Below are 21,014 nucleotides of genomic sequence, written 5' to 3'. Positions count from 1 at the left end.
CAAAGCCAATGAACATAAACAAAACACAGGCACAAGAACAAAAACCTTGGAAAGGCATTAAAGGAATGGTAAAACGTGGTATAATTTTTATACAGTGCCTATTCCTTTGGTAGTGATTCATAAAGACGCACCAAAACACTTTTAAAGAAAGGCAAAGAAAAAAATGAATCCATAAGCAATGTATAAATGAAAAAGAGAAAATAAGAGAATACATTGATAAATAGAGAGAGAAAGAAGAGGACAAAAGAGAGAATATACCACAATAACAGAACAGAAATACATACCACAATGACAGAAGAGAAATATATAAACATACCACAATAACAGAAGAGAAATATATAAATATACCACAATGATAGAAGAGGAACATATAAATATACCACAATGATAGAAGAGAAATATATAGATATACCACAATAATGGAAGAGAAACATATGAATATACCACAATGACAGGAGAAATATGTAAATATACCACAGAGACAGAAGAGACAGTCTATATGCCACACACAACATGTACATACCCAGACTGCCCGAGCTGTATCGGTTGGCCGTGCAACGGACACAGTAGGTGGGGACCAGCCCCTCCACGGGCGTGGCATTGTCTGGCCCAAGGGTGCGCACCACCAGCCAGTCCGGAGCTGGCTGGTCAAGGATCTCCACCGCTTGACCGCGTCGGATGGTCATCTCTTCTTGGGAGCCCGGCTCGGCCTCAAAGTCCTCCACCACCACGCCACATTCCGCACTCAGCCTCACCGAATCCTGCCGGGCAGAGAAGTAATATAGATGCAGAAAAAGAAAGGAAAGAAAAATATATGATTGCATAACAGTGGTATAATTCAAGGGCATGTAAAGATCTTTAAAGTCAATGCAAAGATTGGGTTTAAATTTGATTCATGTTTGTCATTCACCACAAGAAATATATAGCAAAGGGAAGGGAAAACAACACAAGAGAGTTTAGCAAACTCTCAACGAAGATGGCAAATTCCTTGAATAATAATGAAGTATTTCAACAGCAAAACCTCCTTCACATAGATCTGTGTCTGCAATGTATGTATGAAACAGTGATAAAAGGCAAGTAGTACAATGTATATTCCACTAGGTAATAATTATAATAATAATAATAATATAGACATTTATAATGCACAACATAACCACTCATACGGATACCCAAGGCACTCACAATTCTAAATGTCTATAAGAAATACACAATCTGACAGTAAATGTATAGCTGCAATGTTCTGAATGCATTGAAAAAGTGTCCAACTCCAATATGATTGAATGCTCCTCTCTGTTTTTAGACAAAAGGCACAGGTATTTGTATATGAATTTATTCATGTAATGAAAGAACGATAAAGTTTGCGAGCATTCTTAAGGGTGATAGCACAGTAAAAAGATTTCATGTCATCACATCAAAAGAAACATTGTTTTAAATTGTATGTTCCAATAATGAGACTAGATTCAACATTTCCTCACAGATCTAGAACACTGATGCCTGCAAGGGTGCCAACATCGCATATCAAATTCTCACAAGGTCCCAAAGAGCGGTAACAGAGATATGAGTGTTATTTGCATTTCAGCAGGCAACATCAGAATTAACTCATTGAAGACTAGTCCCAAGTATACTGAGGCAGGCATCTATGGGAAATGTGTGTTAGAGCAAAATCAGCTCCTCCTCAATGGGTTAAAAACAAATATAAGGAATTCCCAAGTAAGGGGGCTTTTAGTGTTCTCATATCAGGATATGATGAGATACAAAATTGTAGTTTAAGTTTTGGGGAGTGTCCAGCAGAATCAAGAAGACTTGGCAGATACTTGACTTAAATCTAAACATAGTGTAGTTTACACAATTTAATGATACCTGTCCCACATACAATGTACACTGCTCGTATTGATTCTTCCAGATCCATCCAAGGTCATCAAGATATGTCTGCAAATTTTGTTGGAATCTGACTCATGCACGCAATGAATGAAACCAATGGGATACATGCCAGTTTCTTTCCTTCGGCAATGCTGATGTCAAATCCGGTAGCTATCACTTGTCATTTTTGGCTTTAACTCTATCTTTCTTTCTCTTCTGTATTTTTTTTTTTGGGAGGGGGTGGGGGGCATTTTTTCTCTCTAGTGCTTCTATTATAAGGGCCTTATGACTGAGTTAGAGGATTACAAAAGAAAAATACCATATAACCTTAAAGGGGAGGTACAGTATTGGTGGAGATGAGGATTTGGCTTTTAACTTTTTACGAGACACAACAAAACCACTTATTAGATAGTACAGAGCATACCATTCTAAGAGAAATTCAAAGTTTATGTCATGAAAATCAGTCTTGGAATTGCTGAGACATCCAAAAACAATAGGAAAACAAAGCGATCGCAATAAAAGGTGGGTCCCACACTTTTAAAGAATCGCTCTGTTTTGGATATCTCAGCCATTTCAAAATCAATTTTCATCAAATAAACATTGAATTTCTCATGGAATTACATGCTCTTTCATACTTCAAACGAAGTTTCTCATAATCTCACCAAAAGAGTTAGAAACCTTAAATTAGGTCTCAACCAAAACTATACGATTCCTTTAAGCCATTGAGGACGCGTCCCAAGTATACTCAGGAAGGGGTCTATGAGAAATGCATGTTGTAGCAAAGTCAGCCTGTCCTAAATGGGTTAAACAAACCAACGACAGTTGCCACTGACTGCTATCAGAGTCCCAAGAACATCCAGAGAACTGAGAAAATTACCTTCACAAAATTGTGATGAAAAAGAGCAAAAAAGAGACGAGATGGGGAGATGGGGAAGGGATAGAAAAAAAGGAGAGATGCAGAAATCAAAATGCAGATAAATCAAGTTCGGTTCATCGGCTCCAACAGAGAGTGACATAGACCTCAGTTTACACTTATGTGGCCGGGGAAACAAGAGGAAGTACAGAGGCAGAGAAAAAGAATAAAAAAAAAAAAAAAACAGAAAGAGAAGGACACGAAGAAGAAACAATCAGAGATGGAGGTAGATGTGGGGGGGAGGGGAGGAGGGGAGGCAGCCAGCAGTGCGACACGGGACAGGACAGAACAAGGGGACTCGTATGTACGAGCAGATCCCGGACAAGTCAGAAGGAATGCAAAGCGCATCAGAGCGTGCTCATGACTTCCTCTCCTCCGCTATGTATTGATCCGACGTTGCCGCAGCAACCTGGCGTCACCGAGGGGAGGGGGAGAAAAAAAGGAAAGAGAAGAAGAAGACGAAGAGAGCTGAGGATGAGACGTCAACCAGTGCATTCACTTTGTTTCAAGTCAGTGTCACAAACTTTTTAGCTTTCTTCATTTCGTCTTCTTCTTTCTCCCCCATCTCTTGTCTCTCGGTTTCAATATTTTCCCCTCGACTTCACCTGAGGAAAGTGCGAGAGTGTCAAGAAATCATGCGGCTGACTACGTAGGAACAAGTGTTCCTGCGTGTCCGTGTGTCCGTGGGTTTGTGCGTTCATGCGCCTCGTATGTCTGCATGTCTGTGTCCGCATGTTTACTGTGTCTCTATGTCTGCGTGTCTCTACAATTGTATGTTTGCATGTTTACACTTCAGTGTGTCTGTGTCTGTCGGTCAGTACGGCTGTATGTTTGCACCTGCATCTACAATGTATGTGTCTGTGTGTTTAGGTGTCCATTCATCCGTGTGTATGTGTGTATGCGTGACGTCATCGTATTTTAAGTATCTGCATTATATGCCAGAAAGATGGTTTCCCCATGAGCTTTTGCAACAAACAGACCTCTCCCAGAGCAAAACCATCAGTACTGCTGCATGCTTTACTTGTTACTACTATCAAGCAAAAAAAAAAAAAAATAATAATAAAAAAAAATAATAATAATAATAATAAATCAAAAGAAAATGACAGTAAAATGAAATGATTGTAATGATTTGGAAACTTGATCATGACCCCCCCCCCCAAAAAAAAAAACAAACAAACAAAACTTTGAGAAAAAAAAAAAACTGTGACAGTAGTACAGAATTTTCTAAACTGCAGCTTCCACACTGAAATTGTGAAAACGTCAGTGCATTCAATTCATAAAGCAGAAGAAAGAGAAGAAAAAAAAGATCATTGGGAGACTATGTCACATGACTCTCAATAATATATATGGCAGGGGCCTTTCTTATCTTATATCATGATGTACTGAGTTTTTATACGTGAAATCTTCAAGTGATGCAAGTGTTTTGACACAAAATCAACTATTTTTTAATTGCAATTTAAAATGCTTCAATTGCCCTGTATGATGTAAAAATTCTGAGAAAAAAACATGATACAGCAGCTCTTGTCATGGAAACTAGCTTTGTACTTCCCTCACAGCAAAATTGATGTTCCAATGCAATGACATGCTGTCTGTCCATCTTTTTTTTTCTTTGTCTGTCTGTCTGTCTGTCTGTCTCACACTGTCCTGTTATAGAGAATATAGCTATTGTTGAACAACAAGTGGTAAGAGCCATGTACACTGTAACATGTGTTTTGCACAATGAAAGAAACTGACGTTCAATAAAAAGGCATACTTCCAGTGACTCTACTTAGACATGAACTCATGGGGCAAAAAAGACATTGTACCTGCCATCTGAACTATTGTGACCTTTAAGAATCTATTCCAAGGTACATGTATCTTCCAGTACAGTCCATGACCTTTTTAGTAGAGGGTTTTTAATCTGGAGTTCTAGTACAGAAAGAGACCAAGATACGTAACCTAATGATTTTGACATTGGGAAGGGAACTGAAAACAAATGGCGACTTTGGCTGCGGGAATGTAGCGCACGACGACCTACTCAGCTCAACGACATTATCATTACAGGAAGAAGCCCTCATTTAGGAAATAATCAAGGGCAGTTGTTCCCCAGTTCCCCCACCCCCAGGCAGCGTAAGCTCAACATGGCTCAAAAGTTCAGCTAATGCAGGGACAGAATAACAATGTTCAACTAATGGTCAGAGTTTGACCACATGTGTGTCAACACCTACAATGTACCACGTGCCTTGACCTTCAAACTGCCTCCACGTCTGCTATAATGCTTTCTTCACCAACTGGCACCGATAGTTGGAAATGTAACTGACAATGAACATAGATTACCTAATCCCCCTCCCCCCCCCCCCTCCCTATTGCAGAATAGAGAATAAGCTTATCTGGGGGGCATTTCATGAAGGAACTTGTCGGATGAAATGTCCGACAAGTCAATTATATCCAACAAGTTCAGAGAAATCAGCCAATCAGACTAAAGAATTTCTCAAAACTTATTGGATATAATTGACTTGTCAGATATTTTATCCGACAAGTTCCTTCATGAAATGCCCCCCAGGTTAAGCTTAGTGCTTTGGCACATAAAGAGTTATTAGTGGCCTTAACCCATTGAGGATGAGTTCCGAGTATACTCGGGCAGGGGTTTATGGGAAATGCGTGTTGTAGCAAAATCAGTCCGTCCTCAATGGATTAATCAACCACCTTGCACATGACATGCTCCCTGGTAAAGTTTGTTCAAGACATACATGGTACCTGGTTCTCCTTAGAAGTAATTTCTGTGCACAAATTTGTATAATGTCCTTTACTTGATCGTGGTAGACATTATTCAAAGAGGACAGGTCGAGTCATTAGCAGGTCTGGCAACTGTAATGAACTTTAAACCTCCAAAAGTTTAGAGAAAATTGTCTCTGCAAATGAAAAACAAAGAACCCAACAAGCCAACCTCAAGTATAAAGTGAAAAATCTCATGTACTCTTTCATCTTCAATGGTTATTTCTGCTTTTTAATTCAGTTTCTCTAACAACAGCAGGCTGGCTCACACACTAACCCCAACTCAAGTTCTCACCCCACCCCCTAAATTTCAACAGTTACGTGGCAGGCGGATGAGAGGCAGATTCCCTTTCACCGACATCTAGTTCCTTGACAATCTTCCTCACTTTCTTCTTATCTCTTTGCAATGCTGTGCGTAAGCGAGGGTAATGCATGACGCAAGCCGGCCATCCTTTTCCCCCGGTTTGTTGGCAGAACGTACGCATTCGCTCACGTCAGCTCCACCCCCCCCCCCTCCCATCTCCATTATCCCCAAGTATACAGTCTATCCTGTCTCGATGCTCCGCACTCAAGACGGACCGGCCATCCAGCGGCGTCTGAAAAACCTCTCTCCCCAATCCTGATCGGCATAGCGGGAGCAAATTTCAGGAAATGAGTCGTCCGCTGAATAGTTACAGAGGCTTGATTTGTGGGTTTGTCGTTTTGTTTTCGTTTCATCTCGAGGTTAAGTATGGAAAATACACTACCAGTAGAATTGAAAATCACAGATACAGAGAGGACAAATAAAAATTGAGCAAAAGAAAGAAAATTGACGGAAGAGAAGATGAGAAAAATATTCTTAACTATGCTCTGCTATACTCATCAGGTGTGACTGTAGCATTTTAACTTTGACTGTGATTACTCACATATTACCAATCTGAAAAATAAGGATGTTTTAAATGGCTATTCTACCCTCAAAAGCAGGTATGACTATAATGGTACACCTTTTCAAATATCTTGTCTAAATCCTCTTTTTCTTTCTTTCTTTTTTTTTTTGTAATTGTATCACAATTAACGCAATCTATTCCACACTTTCCACACAAGAATAAGACATTCACATGAAAAAAACAACAACAAACAAGATGCTCCAAATCTGCTCAGATCTGAAATGACTTCTTTCTGAATTACTTTGTCTCTATGTATGGAAATGCAAGAGATACATTTCAATTTCTTGTGAGAGTGAGACAAAACTTTATAGAGATAGAGATATAGATACAATGTAGATGGACAGACAGACAGATAGATAGAAAGATAGAAAGATAGATAGATAGATAGATAGATAGATAGATAGATAGATGGATAGATAGATAGATGGATAGATAGATAGATGGATAGATAGATTGATAGATAGATAGATAGATGGATAGATAGAAAGATAGAAAGATAGATAGATAGATAGATAGATAGATGGATAGATAGATAGATGGATAGATAGATTGATAGATAGATAGATAGATGGATAGATAGATAGATAGATAGATAGATGGATAGATAGATAGATGGATAGATAGATAGATAGATAGATAGATGGATGGATGGATGGATGGATGGATAGATAGATGGATAGATAAATAGATAGATTGATTGATAGATAATTAGATAGAAAGACAGGGAAAATGTCATTCTGAGTTTAGACAAATATTGATTTTTTCAAACTTCAGTTTATGTTATAATTTCATTATTTTTTTTCTTTTATCATTCATTGCTATTTTCCATGGGGTTTAGTAATATAACCTCTTTCATCTGAGCATTTGGTTGTTCATATTTCTATAACTGGTGCTTATATTGGCAAATATTCTACATGACATTAAACCAATATTTACCAAATGCAGAATGCTGATTAAAAAAAAAAAAAAGCTTTAGTGCTTCAAACTAGTTCTAAAATGTGAGTTATGGATAGAAGCAAACAATTAAATGTAAAAATGTTAACCATTATTTTCATCAGTGCTAATGTAAGTATTTTCGAAGACACAGAATGTGAACAATAGTTTAATCTGATTCATTACTAGAATAAACCACATTATATAGCTATGGTTTATTGAGAAAATTAGTGATATCTCCTCATCCTTGTGGCTTTACTGCAGAATTTTATGTGGCAGGACATTTTGTGATGCAACTGAACTATACATGCATCAAATGTGATAACTGGTACCTTTTTTTTTTTTTTTTGAAATCACTGCTCCCAATGGTAAACAGTGCCTTTAAGCTCTAGGTTTCTCTCTTTGTAGCTTTTATTTCTGAATTTATGCAGATTTCATGAAGTTGACCAATTTTAGCTATTCACCTTTCTCCTACATAGACTATGTGTTAGGGTGAACAGTCAAAGAAAAAAAAAACTTGAATAATGAAAACAGTTGAATTATGAATACAATCTTTCCATTGACTCATTGAAGTCTAACAACTTCCACATGTCCACTGGACTGTGAATTCAAAAATGACACTTGAGCTCTTTAAGTTAATGTGTAGCTACTACCTGGAATCAGAAATATGGGCTACTTTGATGACAGTCATTCAGAACGAGATTGGATAAGAACCTTTTGGTGTTTTTTTTTTCATATTTTAAAGACATTTCAAAAGTACTTTGAAAGCAGAATTGCGAAGGTTTTTTTGACAGTCGCAGGATTGATAAGAGAAACGCTGATTCCAGGAAACTGATAACGGGAGAAGCTGGTAATGGAATAAAATATTAAATTTCACTCCTCCCAGGCAAATTCAATTTATATGTGAAAACAGTGAAAACACATTACACCACACTGACACATTTATGCAATTCGCACATTGTGCAGGCAATAGAAAAAAAAAAGTGCATTATTGGAAATGGTTCACTTAGTACTCGTCTGCTTAAAAGGAGGTTGCCATCCCATCTAGTATGTCTTTAACTGATAAAATAACATTTTGTATTTTGTTACACATCATTTTCATCATCAGCACCTTTAATTATTACACTCGTAGTGGTAAGCTACAAAGTCTCTTCAAAAAGAAACAACATATGATGGGAAATATGATAGGAGAAAACAAGGAAAAATAGAAAAATGGAAAGAAAGATATAAAATGGAAGAAAAGATTGTATTTGATATGAAGAAGAAAAAAAGAAAACTGCAAATGATGAAGGAAATAACATACACTTATGATCTTACATAAACAACGAAAGAACAAAATATATAGGGTCAAAGAGAGAAGAGATTTGGTGAAGAAAATGAAGAGAGGAGATGATAAAAATGGAAGAAGGGAAGAAAAAAAGAAGAAGAGAGATCTGTGGAACTAGAAACAACTGATCGAGGACAGACTTTTTCCTCTCACGTGTAAACCAAGCCTGACTGAAGGTATCCTGTTTCCACCTCGTAACAGAAAGAGAAGGGTATCAGAGGAAAAAGGCTGTCAGCCTTGTGTACTCTGGAACCAACATCTCGGCAGATGGGAAAAAGGGTAGACAGTGTGCTGCTGCAAACATTTTAGCAGGATATCCGTCACCTCAGCTGGTGTGGGACGGAGAAGGGGAAGGATGATGATGATGAGGGGCAAAGGAAGAAGAGGATGGGAAGGAAAGAAGAAGAGGAAGAAGAATATGAGAAAGAGGGGAAGTGGAACAGGAAAAAGAATAGGTGGAAGATGAAGAGGAGGAGGTGGGGAAAGAGGGGGAGGAGGAAGAGGAAGATGAAGAATTGGAGAGAGAAGTACGAGAAGGAAGGAGAAAGTGGCGGGGCAGGAGAAAGGGGAAGAAGAATACGAAGTAGAGGAAAGAGATGGGGGAAGAAGAATAGGAAGAGTGCAGGAGGAGGAGGAGGAGAAAGAATGGGTGGAAGAAGAGGAGGATGACAAAGTAGAGGAAGAAAGGGGAGGAGGATGAGGGAGAAAGAAGTTGAGGAGCAGGAGAAAGAAGAAGAAGATGAGGAAGAGGAAAAGAAGAAAAGAGAAAGAGGAGTTAGAAGAAGAGCAAGAGTAGGAGAAGGAATATGTGGAGGAAGAAGATGAATAAAAGGAGGAAGAGGGAAAAAAGGAAAAAGAGGAGGACGATATGGAATAATTGGAGGAAAATAGATGAAGAGGAGGAAGAAGAGGTAGAGAATGAAGAGAAGGAAGAAGAGGGAGAAGAGGAAGAGGGGAGGAAGAAGATGAAGAGATGGAGGAAGAGGAAAGGAAGGGAAAGAGAATAATGAAAGATAGGAGGGCAGGAGGAGAAGGAGAAAGAATGGGAGGAAGAGGTGGAGGAGGAAGAGGTAGAGGAAGAGGAGGAGGAGGAGAAAGAGGAGGAGGAAGAAGTAGAGAAAAGGAGGAGGAGGGAGAAGAGGAAGAGGATAAGGAGGAGGAGGAACAGGAAGAGAAGGAAGAAGAGAAGGAGGAACAGGAAGTGGAGGAGAATAGGAGGAGGAGGGAAAGAGGAGGTGGAGAGGAGTAGGAGGACAAGAGGATGAGCAAGAGGGGGAAGAGGAGAAGAACAGAGAAAGGAGGAAGGAGAGGAGGGAAAGAGGGGAGGAGGAAGAAGAGGAGGACCAGGAGAGGGGCAAGCAAGAGGTGGCGGAGAGAAAATGGATGAGGAAAAAGAATAGCAGAAGAGGAAGGAGGAAGAACAGAAAGAAGAAGAGGAGGAGGAGGAGAAGGGTGCATTACCATGGTATAGAGAGGAGGCAACAGAAATCCAATTGAAAAGAAACATGATGTGGGACAGGAAACCATCCAATGGCCCTTTATTGATAGTTTCTCATCCATTCAAGAACTCATCCAGAGATACCAACAGCAAACACATGTAGGATACAAAAATATATTATTCCCAAACTTCTTCTGTCTCTCAGCTTAATGGGTCCAACACACTCAAGCCATCCACAGCTTGCTTTTCTAATTTATTAACTTTTCCTCACAGGAGGAACAAACCAAACAAACAAACAAACAGACAAAAATTCTCAAGTTGTGCCTTGGAGAACTTCTACTACAATCGCCTTCCAAACATGTTAAAATATGAGTGAAATGTAAAGACACAATCATGAAAAATTATTCTGTTCACTTTTGTTTTGTCTGTTTGTTTTGAGGAAGCACTTCTCAGCTTTAAGATGCCATATAAACCATCAAAATATAATTTTCCTGACCCATTGAAACAAGTTGATAGAAACTCCAACCTGTTACAGTACTTTGGAAAAAAGGGGGCTTTGTAGTAAAGTGTCTATTAAAAGCACCAACTTGCATTTAGGCAAGCTAACACAAAGGAAGATTTAAAATTTTGAAGGGCTTGTAAGATTAACTTGAACTTTGGCATGCTCATATAAAGCACCCTCTGTTTTTTTTAGTTTGAGATGCAGTGTATCAATATCATGACTGACTGTTTTTAAAAATTAAAGTTATACCTGTAGCTGTCCACACCACTCTCATGTGATCCATGGGTGTTAACAAGGGAATAAAAACATAGACAAGTGAAATAGAGGTCTATAAAAACTCCCCCCCCCCCCCCAAAAAAAAAAAAAAAAACTACAACAACAACAACAACAACACACACCTTATATCTCAATTTCACAAGCTCTCAAATTCCAGATTCAAATGCAAGGACTACTGCTAAAAAAAAAAAAGAAATACAAAAACCAGGATAAAGCTAAACTATTAAACTCTGAAATTCCACAAATGCCATATTAATATGACCATATTTGTATACTTTCATAATTTCAAGATGAAATGAGTCAACAAGGGGAATTTGACTCCAAGCCATCAAGTTACACACATACATTAGATCACTTGAAGAATTTGAACATTGAACATCACAAATCCATCGCGTATGACTGCTTCATATAGCTTTGTATTTATTTGACACTAGCAAACCCTTTGAGACAAGCAAGTGTTCGTCAGTCTTCCCTAAAAATATACAATGTGTGAACCTGACATGTAATTATCGTCTGACAACCACACACAACACTTTACTCATTCATTCATTCTCATGCCGCTACATGCCTTCTTGACACTGTTTGTACACTATAGTCACATGGTGTGCATCACAAGGTGTGGGAAACATGGGGATGACATCATGAACTAATTTTCCAAGGTTATTGAAAGGTGGGCACTTCACCTGGGTCCCATTTCATAAAGAGTTGATATGATAGCACCTCTTGCTGGAATGGTGATTGTCATGGTAATGACAAGAATCCAGCTTCCTGATTGGCTGCTGCTACGCAAGAGGTTGCCAATCCAGCAAGAGTTGCTATGCTACATGTAACATCTTTTATGAAATGGGGCCATGGTTTGTGCTCTACTCTTTGCAAGAGAAAGCGATGTACCATCATTTTATTTGCTCGAGCTGCAAGTCTCACAAAGTGACCTGCATTTTATGTCCCCGCTGTAGGAGGGAGTGTCTTGCCTCAGCTGGGCTCTAATAACCTGAGCCCTGGATTGTCATACAGACTTGTCGCTGCAAGGCGGCCAATGTTCACACATCAGAAATGGGGGATTTCCCCAAAGGAAAGAGAAATCATTATGCAATCAGGGAGACTTTGTAGTATTCTTGTCAGGACATGAAAATGTATTTTTTTTTTTCATTTTTTTATTTATTTATTTATTATTATTATTACTTTTTTTTTGGGGGGGGGGGGGGGTCCTTGAGAATTGGGCACCATGTTTGAGCGCTCAAAGTTAACCAAACTGCACCCGTTCCGTGCCAGACTGGTTCGCAGTGGGAGTGTTTGAGCACTCTGCAGAGATAACAGATCTCACAAGTTCTCTCAGGACTCGATTAACCTGTCGAGGATGGACTGATTTTGCTATAACACACATTTCCCATGGACACCTGCCTGAGTGTATTTGAGACTCATCCTCAATGGGTTAAGAAGGATCACACATTGCATAGGAATAGGATCAATCACTTCATCCTGTTTACCCTAAAAAACAATGTCGCTAATGCGCAGAATAAAATCCTTGCATTCTGTATTACATGCGATCCTTTCATGTCAACCTCTGGTACAGTATGTTTTTGGATCAGTTTGCCTTTGAGTGTTTTCTGGTGCAGAACTGGTAAAAATTTTTGGACCACGTCGGGATGTGATGCACTTTTGGACTTGCATGGTATGGTTTGATTTGCTTTGGGAGCGTTCAAGAGCTCCTCTGACACAGGCATGGTACAGTGCTGTATGCTGCAAAAAGAGCAATCGAACACATCCAGAGAGCTGTGGGTGCTCTACTACCAATTGGGCCACCTTGCCTGCCACACTACATATCAAAAGATACAAGACATCACATGATGACGGACAATACGAACAGGTCAGACTCACCTTGTCACTGTTTGTGTTGGTCGTGGAGACGGACGTGATTGAATTCCTGTCAGCTCTTTCCAGAAGGGATTCATCATTCAAACTTTCCTCAGAGTTGTAGCTCCTAGACGAGAAAGAGTGAAACCGAAGGCGATCAAAGAAAAAGGCATCAACGTGACAGAATTCGGACTAGAGCCTCGACACAACACAGGGGAGAGATGGTCTAGATCAAGCCATCTAGTCCTCAATCACAATCAGCTGGGAGATACAACAAATGCTCTCTGTAAAACTAACATGACAGATTTTTTCTTTTTTTTTTTACAAATTAAAAGGATTGAGGTAACTCAATGATCAGTAATAAACTTGAAATGCACTGGAAACATTTTCTCATATAACAGAAAATTGGACTGGTTTAAAGACAAAACTTATGACTTCACAATCGTTAACCTAGCATCATTGCCATCATCATTAGTCAGTTTTCATTCTCCCACTTATGTAAGGCTCAGTGATGTCAACTTTAACTCGTTGAGGACAGGCTCATTTTGCTTCAACACTCATTTCCCATACACACTTGCCCGAGTTTACTTGGGACTCATCCTCAATGGGTTAAGCCTTTGTCAACTGAAACCAGGTCTGCTACATGCTAACTCTATAGGAACTTATCAAATCAAGGAGGCTATGGATTAATATGTGACTCAACGTAACAGGTAGCTTCCACAATGCGTATAAACATACTTAGAGACATATGCGTCATCGATTACAAACCTTCATTTTTTAGTTAACAAAGAACTTTCTGCCACAGAACCATGACATCATTCATGCCTGGCTGTGGTAGCATCAAAGAGTGAACAGAAAAATACAGAATTCTTTCCCTGAATTCATCTACTGGCTTCACAGTGGTGACTAGTGATGAGCTTATGTCACGACACTAGAAGCCTTTTGATCAAAGATCCACCCGGAAATGTGCAATGTACGCAGTGAGAAAAGCCAAGAATCAAATTCCCCCTGCATTAAGTTTGATGTAGCCTAAAGCCTATATCATGGATTTAATCACTGCACTCTGAATAAATACCAGGGAGACTCCTAGATTCCTTGGAATATATTTAAGATGGATTGACAGTGAGTACTGAGAATCTTGGCTTATCGGTGTAGATTGCAAAGGAAGGAAGGGGGTGGGGTAAGGAGAAGGAAGAAAGGGGGTAGTCAGGGATACATAGAGGGGCGGGGCATGAAAGATGTTAGGAGCTGGTATAAGGTTGGATGGGAGAGGTAGGGGAGGAGGGAGTAGGAATGCACAGGGAATGGGCGAAGAGACAGGGTGGGGTGAGATGGAGGGAGGGGTTGGGGAGTAGGTAGGGGGTGGGCAGGAAGGTAGGATGGGGAAGGGCACAGAAGCAAGAGAGGAAAGGGGAAAAGAGAGAGTGCTTGGGCAGCCAGAGGGGAAGGGCAAGAATGCAGAAGGGGGATGGGTTGGGAAGCTGGGGAGGAGTTTAGAAGCTGGTAAGTAGTGGGCAGGAAAGCAGGTTGAAGGTTGGCTAGGGGTGGGGGACTAAAAGGGAGGAGGGGAAGGGGAAAGGTAGGATGGGGATGGGTTGGGAAGCCAGAGATAGGTACAAGTATGTAGGGAGCAACTGGGGGGGGGGGGGGGATGAGGAGGCAGGAGGGGAGGGGCTGCAAAGCTAGAGCGCAATGGCAGGAAAGCAGAATACCACTAGGGCAGAAGAAGGAATGGAATTATCTACAGACACTCACCTGCTTGATTTCTGGCTGAGACTGCCGGACCCTGGGGCCGCACTTTGAGTGAAGGAGGCCTTGGAAAACTTAACTGTGTCCGTCAGAGCTGAAGAAAAATCAAAAACAAAAACAAAGAACAAAATGAGATCACCATTTTCTGGCACCTGCATAAATCACTAATTCCTAGAAATTCAAGCAATTTTCCTTCTCACATCTCAAAATGAATTAAAATCTTGGCGTGCTGCAGTAGGATTTCAGAATACTGGGTCTCCAGGCATTATTCCACCATTCCACATATAATGGATGCATTTTTCCAGGAATGGTCGGTGATTGGATGAACAAAATTCCAAGAATGAGGCACTTGTGTCCCAGTCTTGTGGTGATTCCTTGCAGGTATATCTTTCTCCCCTAAGCTCTGCTTAGCTCATAAGATCACTGGATTTTAAAACCCTGCTTAATTGAGGTAATACAGAAGTCCTTTTTAGGCAGAAAATTACCAGGTTTGATATTCCTATTCCACAAATCATCATCTTTGTTTTCTATGTGGACCCAGTTCTTTTTCTGGGAAATGTGATCAGGGAGGATCACTTTTCTTTTTTTTTCCTTGGTGAGAATTTAGATCAGCCATACATGTACTTCTAGCTTACTCAGCAGTTGCTGCTTCACCTGATAAAAAAGGTCATACACTGTATGTCCCTTTTGCAAACATTATGAAGTTTTGCATGATTGAACAATAATGTCTCCCAATATCATGTATGAAATCCTATGGTAATAAACCTGAGAGTTGTTTTTAAAAAGAAAAAAAATAACCCCATGTCACTCATGCTCTCCTTTTGGACCAAATATGCTGGTTTGATATTTTTCAGGGTTCAAATAACATCACTACAAATATATATACATGTACGTGTAGATAATATTGCTTTCCCTTTCCGTTATAAAGAAGTTTCCAGTTTGGCTATCGCGAGCGAAGGTCTGAATTACCTACCTCTACAATATACCAGCATATGAAAGGGATTTAACTTTCAAGATTGCAAAAAGGACACATGAACTTTAATTGAGCAAACACTGTAAGTTCCAATGGATTAAATTTACTGTGTGACAGACACAGATAGTCCGCTGAAAAAAACAACAACAATGAAGGCTGTGAACGCTTTACATGGTAAGTGGAGATACAAGTACATGTAACACTTTCAGCTCTCCAGCTGACACTAATTCTTATCTCCACGAATCATGCTTATACAATTAACCCGTTCCTCCCGCAATTCTCTGAGTGCCTCCAATGCCCCCAAATGAGATTGTTTTTGCTGGTCGACAGAAAAATGACAGGTTGGTAATCCACCTGTGTGAAGGCAGTCAAGCGGTGCATATACCCCCTTTCCTCGGTCAACTACATGTGCCATCACACAATGGAAATATCGATCGGGCGCAAGGTGTGAACAGAGCGTGCGCTCATGGGCTCACAAACTCTTTTGCTATACAGAAAAAGACGCAACTGAATGGGGGCAGCGAAATCAAATTTCTACTGAGCTCACCCTTTGATCGCTATGTACATCTTTATACAAGTTTTACAGCAAAACAAGCGCACACTACATTGGAAGAAAGTCAAATAATACTGCGATACATGCAGTTTTCATACAAACAGAAAACAGATATTGATAGAAGAAATGCTAATCTTGGTATAAAAACCAATTTTCTGGGCAGCAAGACACAAATTAACATGAATTTAGGCCACGAATGCTGGTACTCCTGTCTATGTCTTGGGAAACTGGTATACCAGGTTCTCGTAAGGAACAGATTAAAATGTTGCAATAAAAAGTCATATGCTTCCAGCACACAATCACTGTAAATACTGTATACGCCGTATATAGCGAGTCTAATTTTTTGCAAATTGGGACTTTCCGACAATGTTGCAAGTGGTTAAATTTATGGTCAGGGAGTATGGCAATGGTCGGAGCAATTGCAAAGTGCTTGCATCCATTCTGACAGTGAGAGTGCCAAGACTTACACGTAGTACTAATAAACAGTATTATCACGCACCTTGTTCATGTATTGCCTACTGCATACCGGCCCACATACTTGTGCATGTCACATTCATGTCAGCATCAGAGTTAATATCATTCTAAAATAGCATGTGGCTTGCGAATTTTACAAAGAATAGATACCCCACAAAATATATGGCATAAACGGTAGGATGCAAAAAGTCGAAGAAAAAAAAATTGTAGAAAACCAGACAGGAAGACAGTTTGAGGTCACATACCTGCTCTGAGGTGAATTTGTCTGTCTTGAACCACTTCTCTCAGTTTCCGAATCCACTCCTGCTTGTTGTCCATAGAGGGCGCCTGCCAAGGAAGGAAAGAACAAAAATAACAAAACAAAGAAATGATACATTATACATGAATAAATTCTTTACCTGGATAGAGCAAACTTCATTCATAGAGTGTATCCATGAATGGTATGCCTACTTCATAACGAGAGGATTCACAAGGGTTGCCACCAGTCAAATGTCAAAATTATGAGGTCATAAGAAAGAGCAATAGGGGAGATATATAAATCTAAATGGGCAAATGATTTTCTTTGAGGCTTTTGAGTTCTCTTGTTAGCATATGAAGTTGATACATGTTTCAGGAAGCTTCCCACAGAACCAAGGAGACTTGACAGCTTCGGATGCACACAGCAAACTCAACATTTAGCTCTATCTATCATACACACGAACTCCTTGTCATATCTGTTCGTATCAGTGTAGCAATGGTGGTAGAAACAGAGGGATGAAGCAAGACAATCATCTCTCACGGCAAAAGTCGTTATCATCCTGCTGTTAATATCAATGTTTATTCATTTTCATCTATTTAATCAATTATTCATTTCATCATATGAAAAGTGAAATGCAATGCTATCAAATAAGGGCTATAACTATCTAATCTTTCTGCTGTTCATTTTGCTGTATTCATTTTTGGGTTTGTTTGTTTGTTATTGTTTTTTAAACGAGTAGGTTTCAATTTTCTTTACAATTATTTACATGGAAGATGAAAATTGACGCTATCAACTTATGAAAATAAAAATTTCATTCATACATATATTAGTAATCATTCTGCAGCTCATATTATTGTTTGAAGTTTTTAGAATGTTTGCTAAATCTAATTTGTTTTGACTTCTTTGATTTTTTGAGTGCAAGGTAGAGCAAGGAGGAGAATCCATGGAAGATGACGATGGCTGCTCACCTTGAGCACTATTCTGTTGTCGTTGGAGGGCGTCCTACCCGTCCAAAGAGCAAACTTGCAGTGATCGCCCTCAATGAATTCTGTGATGCCCAGATCAGACGTCTGCAAAGATGTTTTACAATGTCAAAGAGATGGGTAAAAAGAAGGTATAAAACATCACAATAATCATGTTACAAATGCATATCTTAGGAGACGATATGTACGACATGAGGGAATAGAATTGTTCATTGCATGGACAAATGTACATTCTACTATGCATCAAAACATAAATATTGTCACATAACGGTTGCCTATCAGACAAAGTGTTCACTGTAGTTCTTCTGATTCAAAATTTATTATATTACTCTCAGCTCTGTAATAAGACGTGATCTGTATCACCTTCAACTGCCTCTAGTTTCCTTGAATTGGCAAACTTGGGGAGGTCTCAAATAGAATTCAGGGAGATAATAGTACTTGTGCATTAAATGCATTTAAAGGGGTATATCACAAAGATTTTTACAAAGATGAACAAAAACTGAGTTTCTATCTCTATCGATAGAAAGAGAGAGCTAGAGAGTTTACTGGAGAAGACACTTACGTCCATCTTGCTCTTATACACATATTTGGTCTTGCCGGTGCTGTCCTTGGTCTCCTTACTGAAGACCAGGAACATCTCAAAGAGGAAGATGTGGCGTTCCCGTCCCTTGCGGAAGATTTGTTTGGTGTCCCAGACCTGAAAGGCATCCTGGAGGATCACCTCTCCATGGGCAGCGAGGTTATCCTGTTAAGGCGGAAGTAAATTCAATCAACTTATGGTGAATCTCTTTACTCTCCGCACATTTTTTTTTTTAAATCAAGAATTTACATTCTGAAGAACATCATTTAATCCTTTTTTTTCAGTCACAGATGTTGCTAATCATTACTAATCAACTTATCCCTTCATTTTAATCAAGAATTTACATTCTGAAGAACATCATTTTATTTTTTTTTTTTCAGTCACAAATGTTGTCAATCATTTCTTATCAGTTTATCCCTTTAGAACAAAATCACACTAACAGTGGCCCGGTGGCCCAGGGCCACCAAAAACGCACGTCGGGCCACCAAAATTTCAGAAATGAAGAATTTGGTGGCCTGATCGGGCCACCAAAAAAGGTTGGATGTTTGCCTTTGGGCCACCAAAAATAAAAGTTAGTGTGGAGCCCTGCTTTATCTATATTTTTTTATGACTTATTGCTAAAATGGGTCAAATCCAAGCTACACTGTACATTTCCAGAGTTTTATTGCAAAATGGTCTAACACCATTTTTAAACATTTCATCATCAGATAGAGCAAAATCAAGCCTTTCCAGTAATACCTCACTTGTAACATAACAAGGAATATTCTAGAAGTTATGATTCAAAATATACTGTATTTTCTTATTATTTTCGTTGTTTTTTAGCAGCTTCAATCAGAAATATCTCAACTAGACAAGAATGGATTTAGTTTGTTTTGCGATAAAACTCTTCATTTGTATATCTCAAAAGGAAATTTTATCCTTCCAATGCACAACTGAAAAAAGAATATCATCTTATCTTAAATATCTACAAATCTACATTGGTCAAATCAATGACTGAAAACAAGTCAAATGCTGAAATGAAAATTTAAAAATGACTGATTGGAAATCATAACTTATGGACAAGACAAACATACAAAATGAATGAACTATTAAAAGAAGACAAGTCAAATCAAAAGGAAACACATCGCCAGCCATCGGAGACCACTCACGTCAAATCCCTCCAACATGCTCAGGTGCATGGCGTCGTTTGCTTTCTTTGGCACAGTCAGCATCACATCCAGAGCGTCCTGGATTTCGCCTTTCCCTTCCTCGCAAGTAGCAATCAAATCCTGCACGCAAAGAAAAAATATGAATGCATAAATACATGAACAAAAAAGAAGGTTCAGACATCATCGGAGACTCCAACTCTCCTGTTTTCAACGGGAGATCTCCAGCCGAAAGCCCATTTTTTCAAAATCTCTTGATCTCCCGCTTGAAATGATTTCTTACTTAGTGTCATCGTATGTTGAAAAATAAGCCTGAGATAGCACGAGAGAGCATCTAGAACCCTAGAGCTTAGAGCTGGACCCCGGCCGCAAGGAACTTTGCGCTTCGCGCACATCAAGTTGGAGTCTCAGTTTGCCAGAGGTTTCAGGTGGGAGAATCGCCAGATCAGAAGGTGCTTGGGGTTAGAGTCCCTGCATCATGGATTTAGGGTGAAGAGTCATTGTGGGGTAATAATCTGACATACATGTAGCATGCCAACAGCAACCAACTACATGTAGCAAAGACAGAAGAAGAGTTTCCTTTTCCAAGAATCACATGGAATGGTGTTATGTGATAAATCCACACAATATCATAAACTATTACTGCTATAACTTGATGGATGCATCTGAGATAATGACTGTCCATACTCAGTCTCCATGTCTGATTTACTACGTTCAATATACCTTGCATTGTAGCAGACTTAATTCAGTGGTCATTTTCCTCTAATTAGGTGGGGTCTACTCACAGAAATTACATCTGACATACATTGTAATCTGCTCTTTGGCACAAACTCAATGATACAGAAAGAATGTTCCGCAATAAGCTGTAATGGAAGATAATGGGTGCTTTATCTCCAACATTAAGAGACATATCATGTATGCAATAGCCAGTCACTATTTGCTTAGTCCCATACATATGTATTCCAAAATGATGGTTGGCAAAGGAAGTGTTCCTTCATTGAAATCATATATTCACTTACTTTCAGCAAAAGTTGGTACTTTGTAATTCTCTGCACTGGTTTGATGATGTAGGCCTGGACAGACAAGCCAAGGTTGTGTTTCTTCTGCATGTCCTGTGGTATCAAAACAAATCAGATCAAATCAAATCAAGATGGTACCATTATGATTCATCATGTGTACATCAAGAAATGTATCTGATTCTCCTAAAGCGATATAATGACTCTGCTATAAAGTATTAACATGTACCCTCTTGCAAAAGATAACTTGGCCAGTCATAAAACAGATAATTTATCTTCTCTTTCTAGTGGTGACTTTGATAGTTTTATCAACGGAGAATAGCTGTGTGTATTCAGTATGAAAAAAAGACATATGCAACTTATCCATTCAAAATACACTTACCATTTTATGCATATTTTGAAATCACAAAGCAACTAACAAAGTGTAAATTCAGCCAGTAGCCATATCTGTACGTTTGTTTGTTTACACCTTTTTTTTTTTGCAAATATTGTTGCTGCTGGTTTTTTGTTCTTAGTTTTG

At 39.2% G+C, this 21,014-nt stretch overlaps 1 protein-coding gene across 1 annotated transcript in view; it reads right to left on the bottom strand.

Moving 5' to 3' along the window:
- LOC140245536 (triple functional domain protein-like) overlaps positions 1 to 21,014 on the bottom strand; it is a 333,573-nt gene that overhangs the window by 145,833 nt on the left and 166,726 nt on the right. Inside the window, exons 29-36 of the mRNA XM_072325101.1 lie at positions 20,498 to 20,590; positions 19,482 to 19,601; positions 18,316 to 18,498; positions 17,739 to 17,840; positions 16,778 to 16,859; positions 14,539 to 14,626; positions 12,808 to 12,910; positions 524 to 761 (exon numbers count right to left, since the gene is read on the bottom strand). Coding sequence (XP_072181202.1) covers positions 524 to 761; positions 12,808 to 12,910; positions 14,539 to 14,626; positions 16,778 to 16,859; positions 17,739 to 17,840; positions 18,316 to 18,498; positions 19,482 to 19,601; positions 20,498 to 20,590 — 1,009 coding nt within the window. The remainder of the gene's footprint in view (positions 1 to 523; positions 762 to 12,807; positions 12,911 to 14,538; positions 14,627 to 16,777; positions 16,860 to 17,738; positions 17,841 to 18,315; positions 18,499 to 19,481; positions 19,602 to 20,497; positions 20,591 to 21,014) is intronic.

Source organism: Diadema setosum, chromosome 22 (genome assembly GCF_964275005.1).
Source record: "Diadema setosum chromosome 22, eeDiaSeto1, whole genome shotgun sequence".
NCBI classification, from domain to species: Eukaryota; Metazoa; Echinodermata; class Echinoidea; order Diadematoida; family Diadematidae; genus Diadema; species Diadema setosum.
The sequence above is the reverse complement of the archived record's forward strand: the minus strand, read 5'-3'. Positions and strand labels throughout refer to the sequence as shown.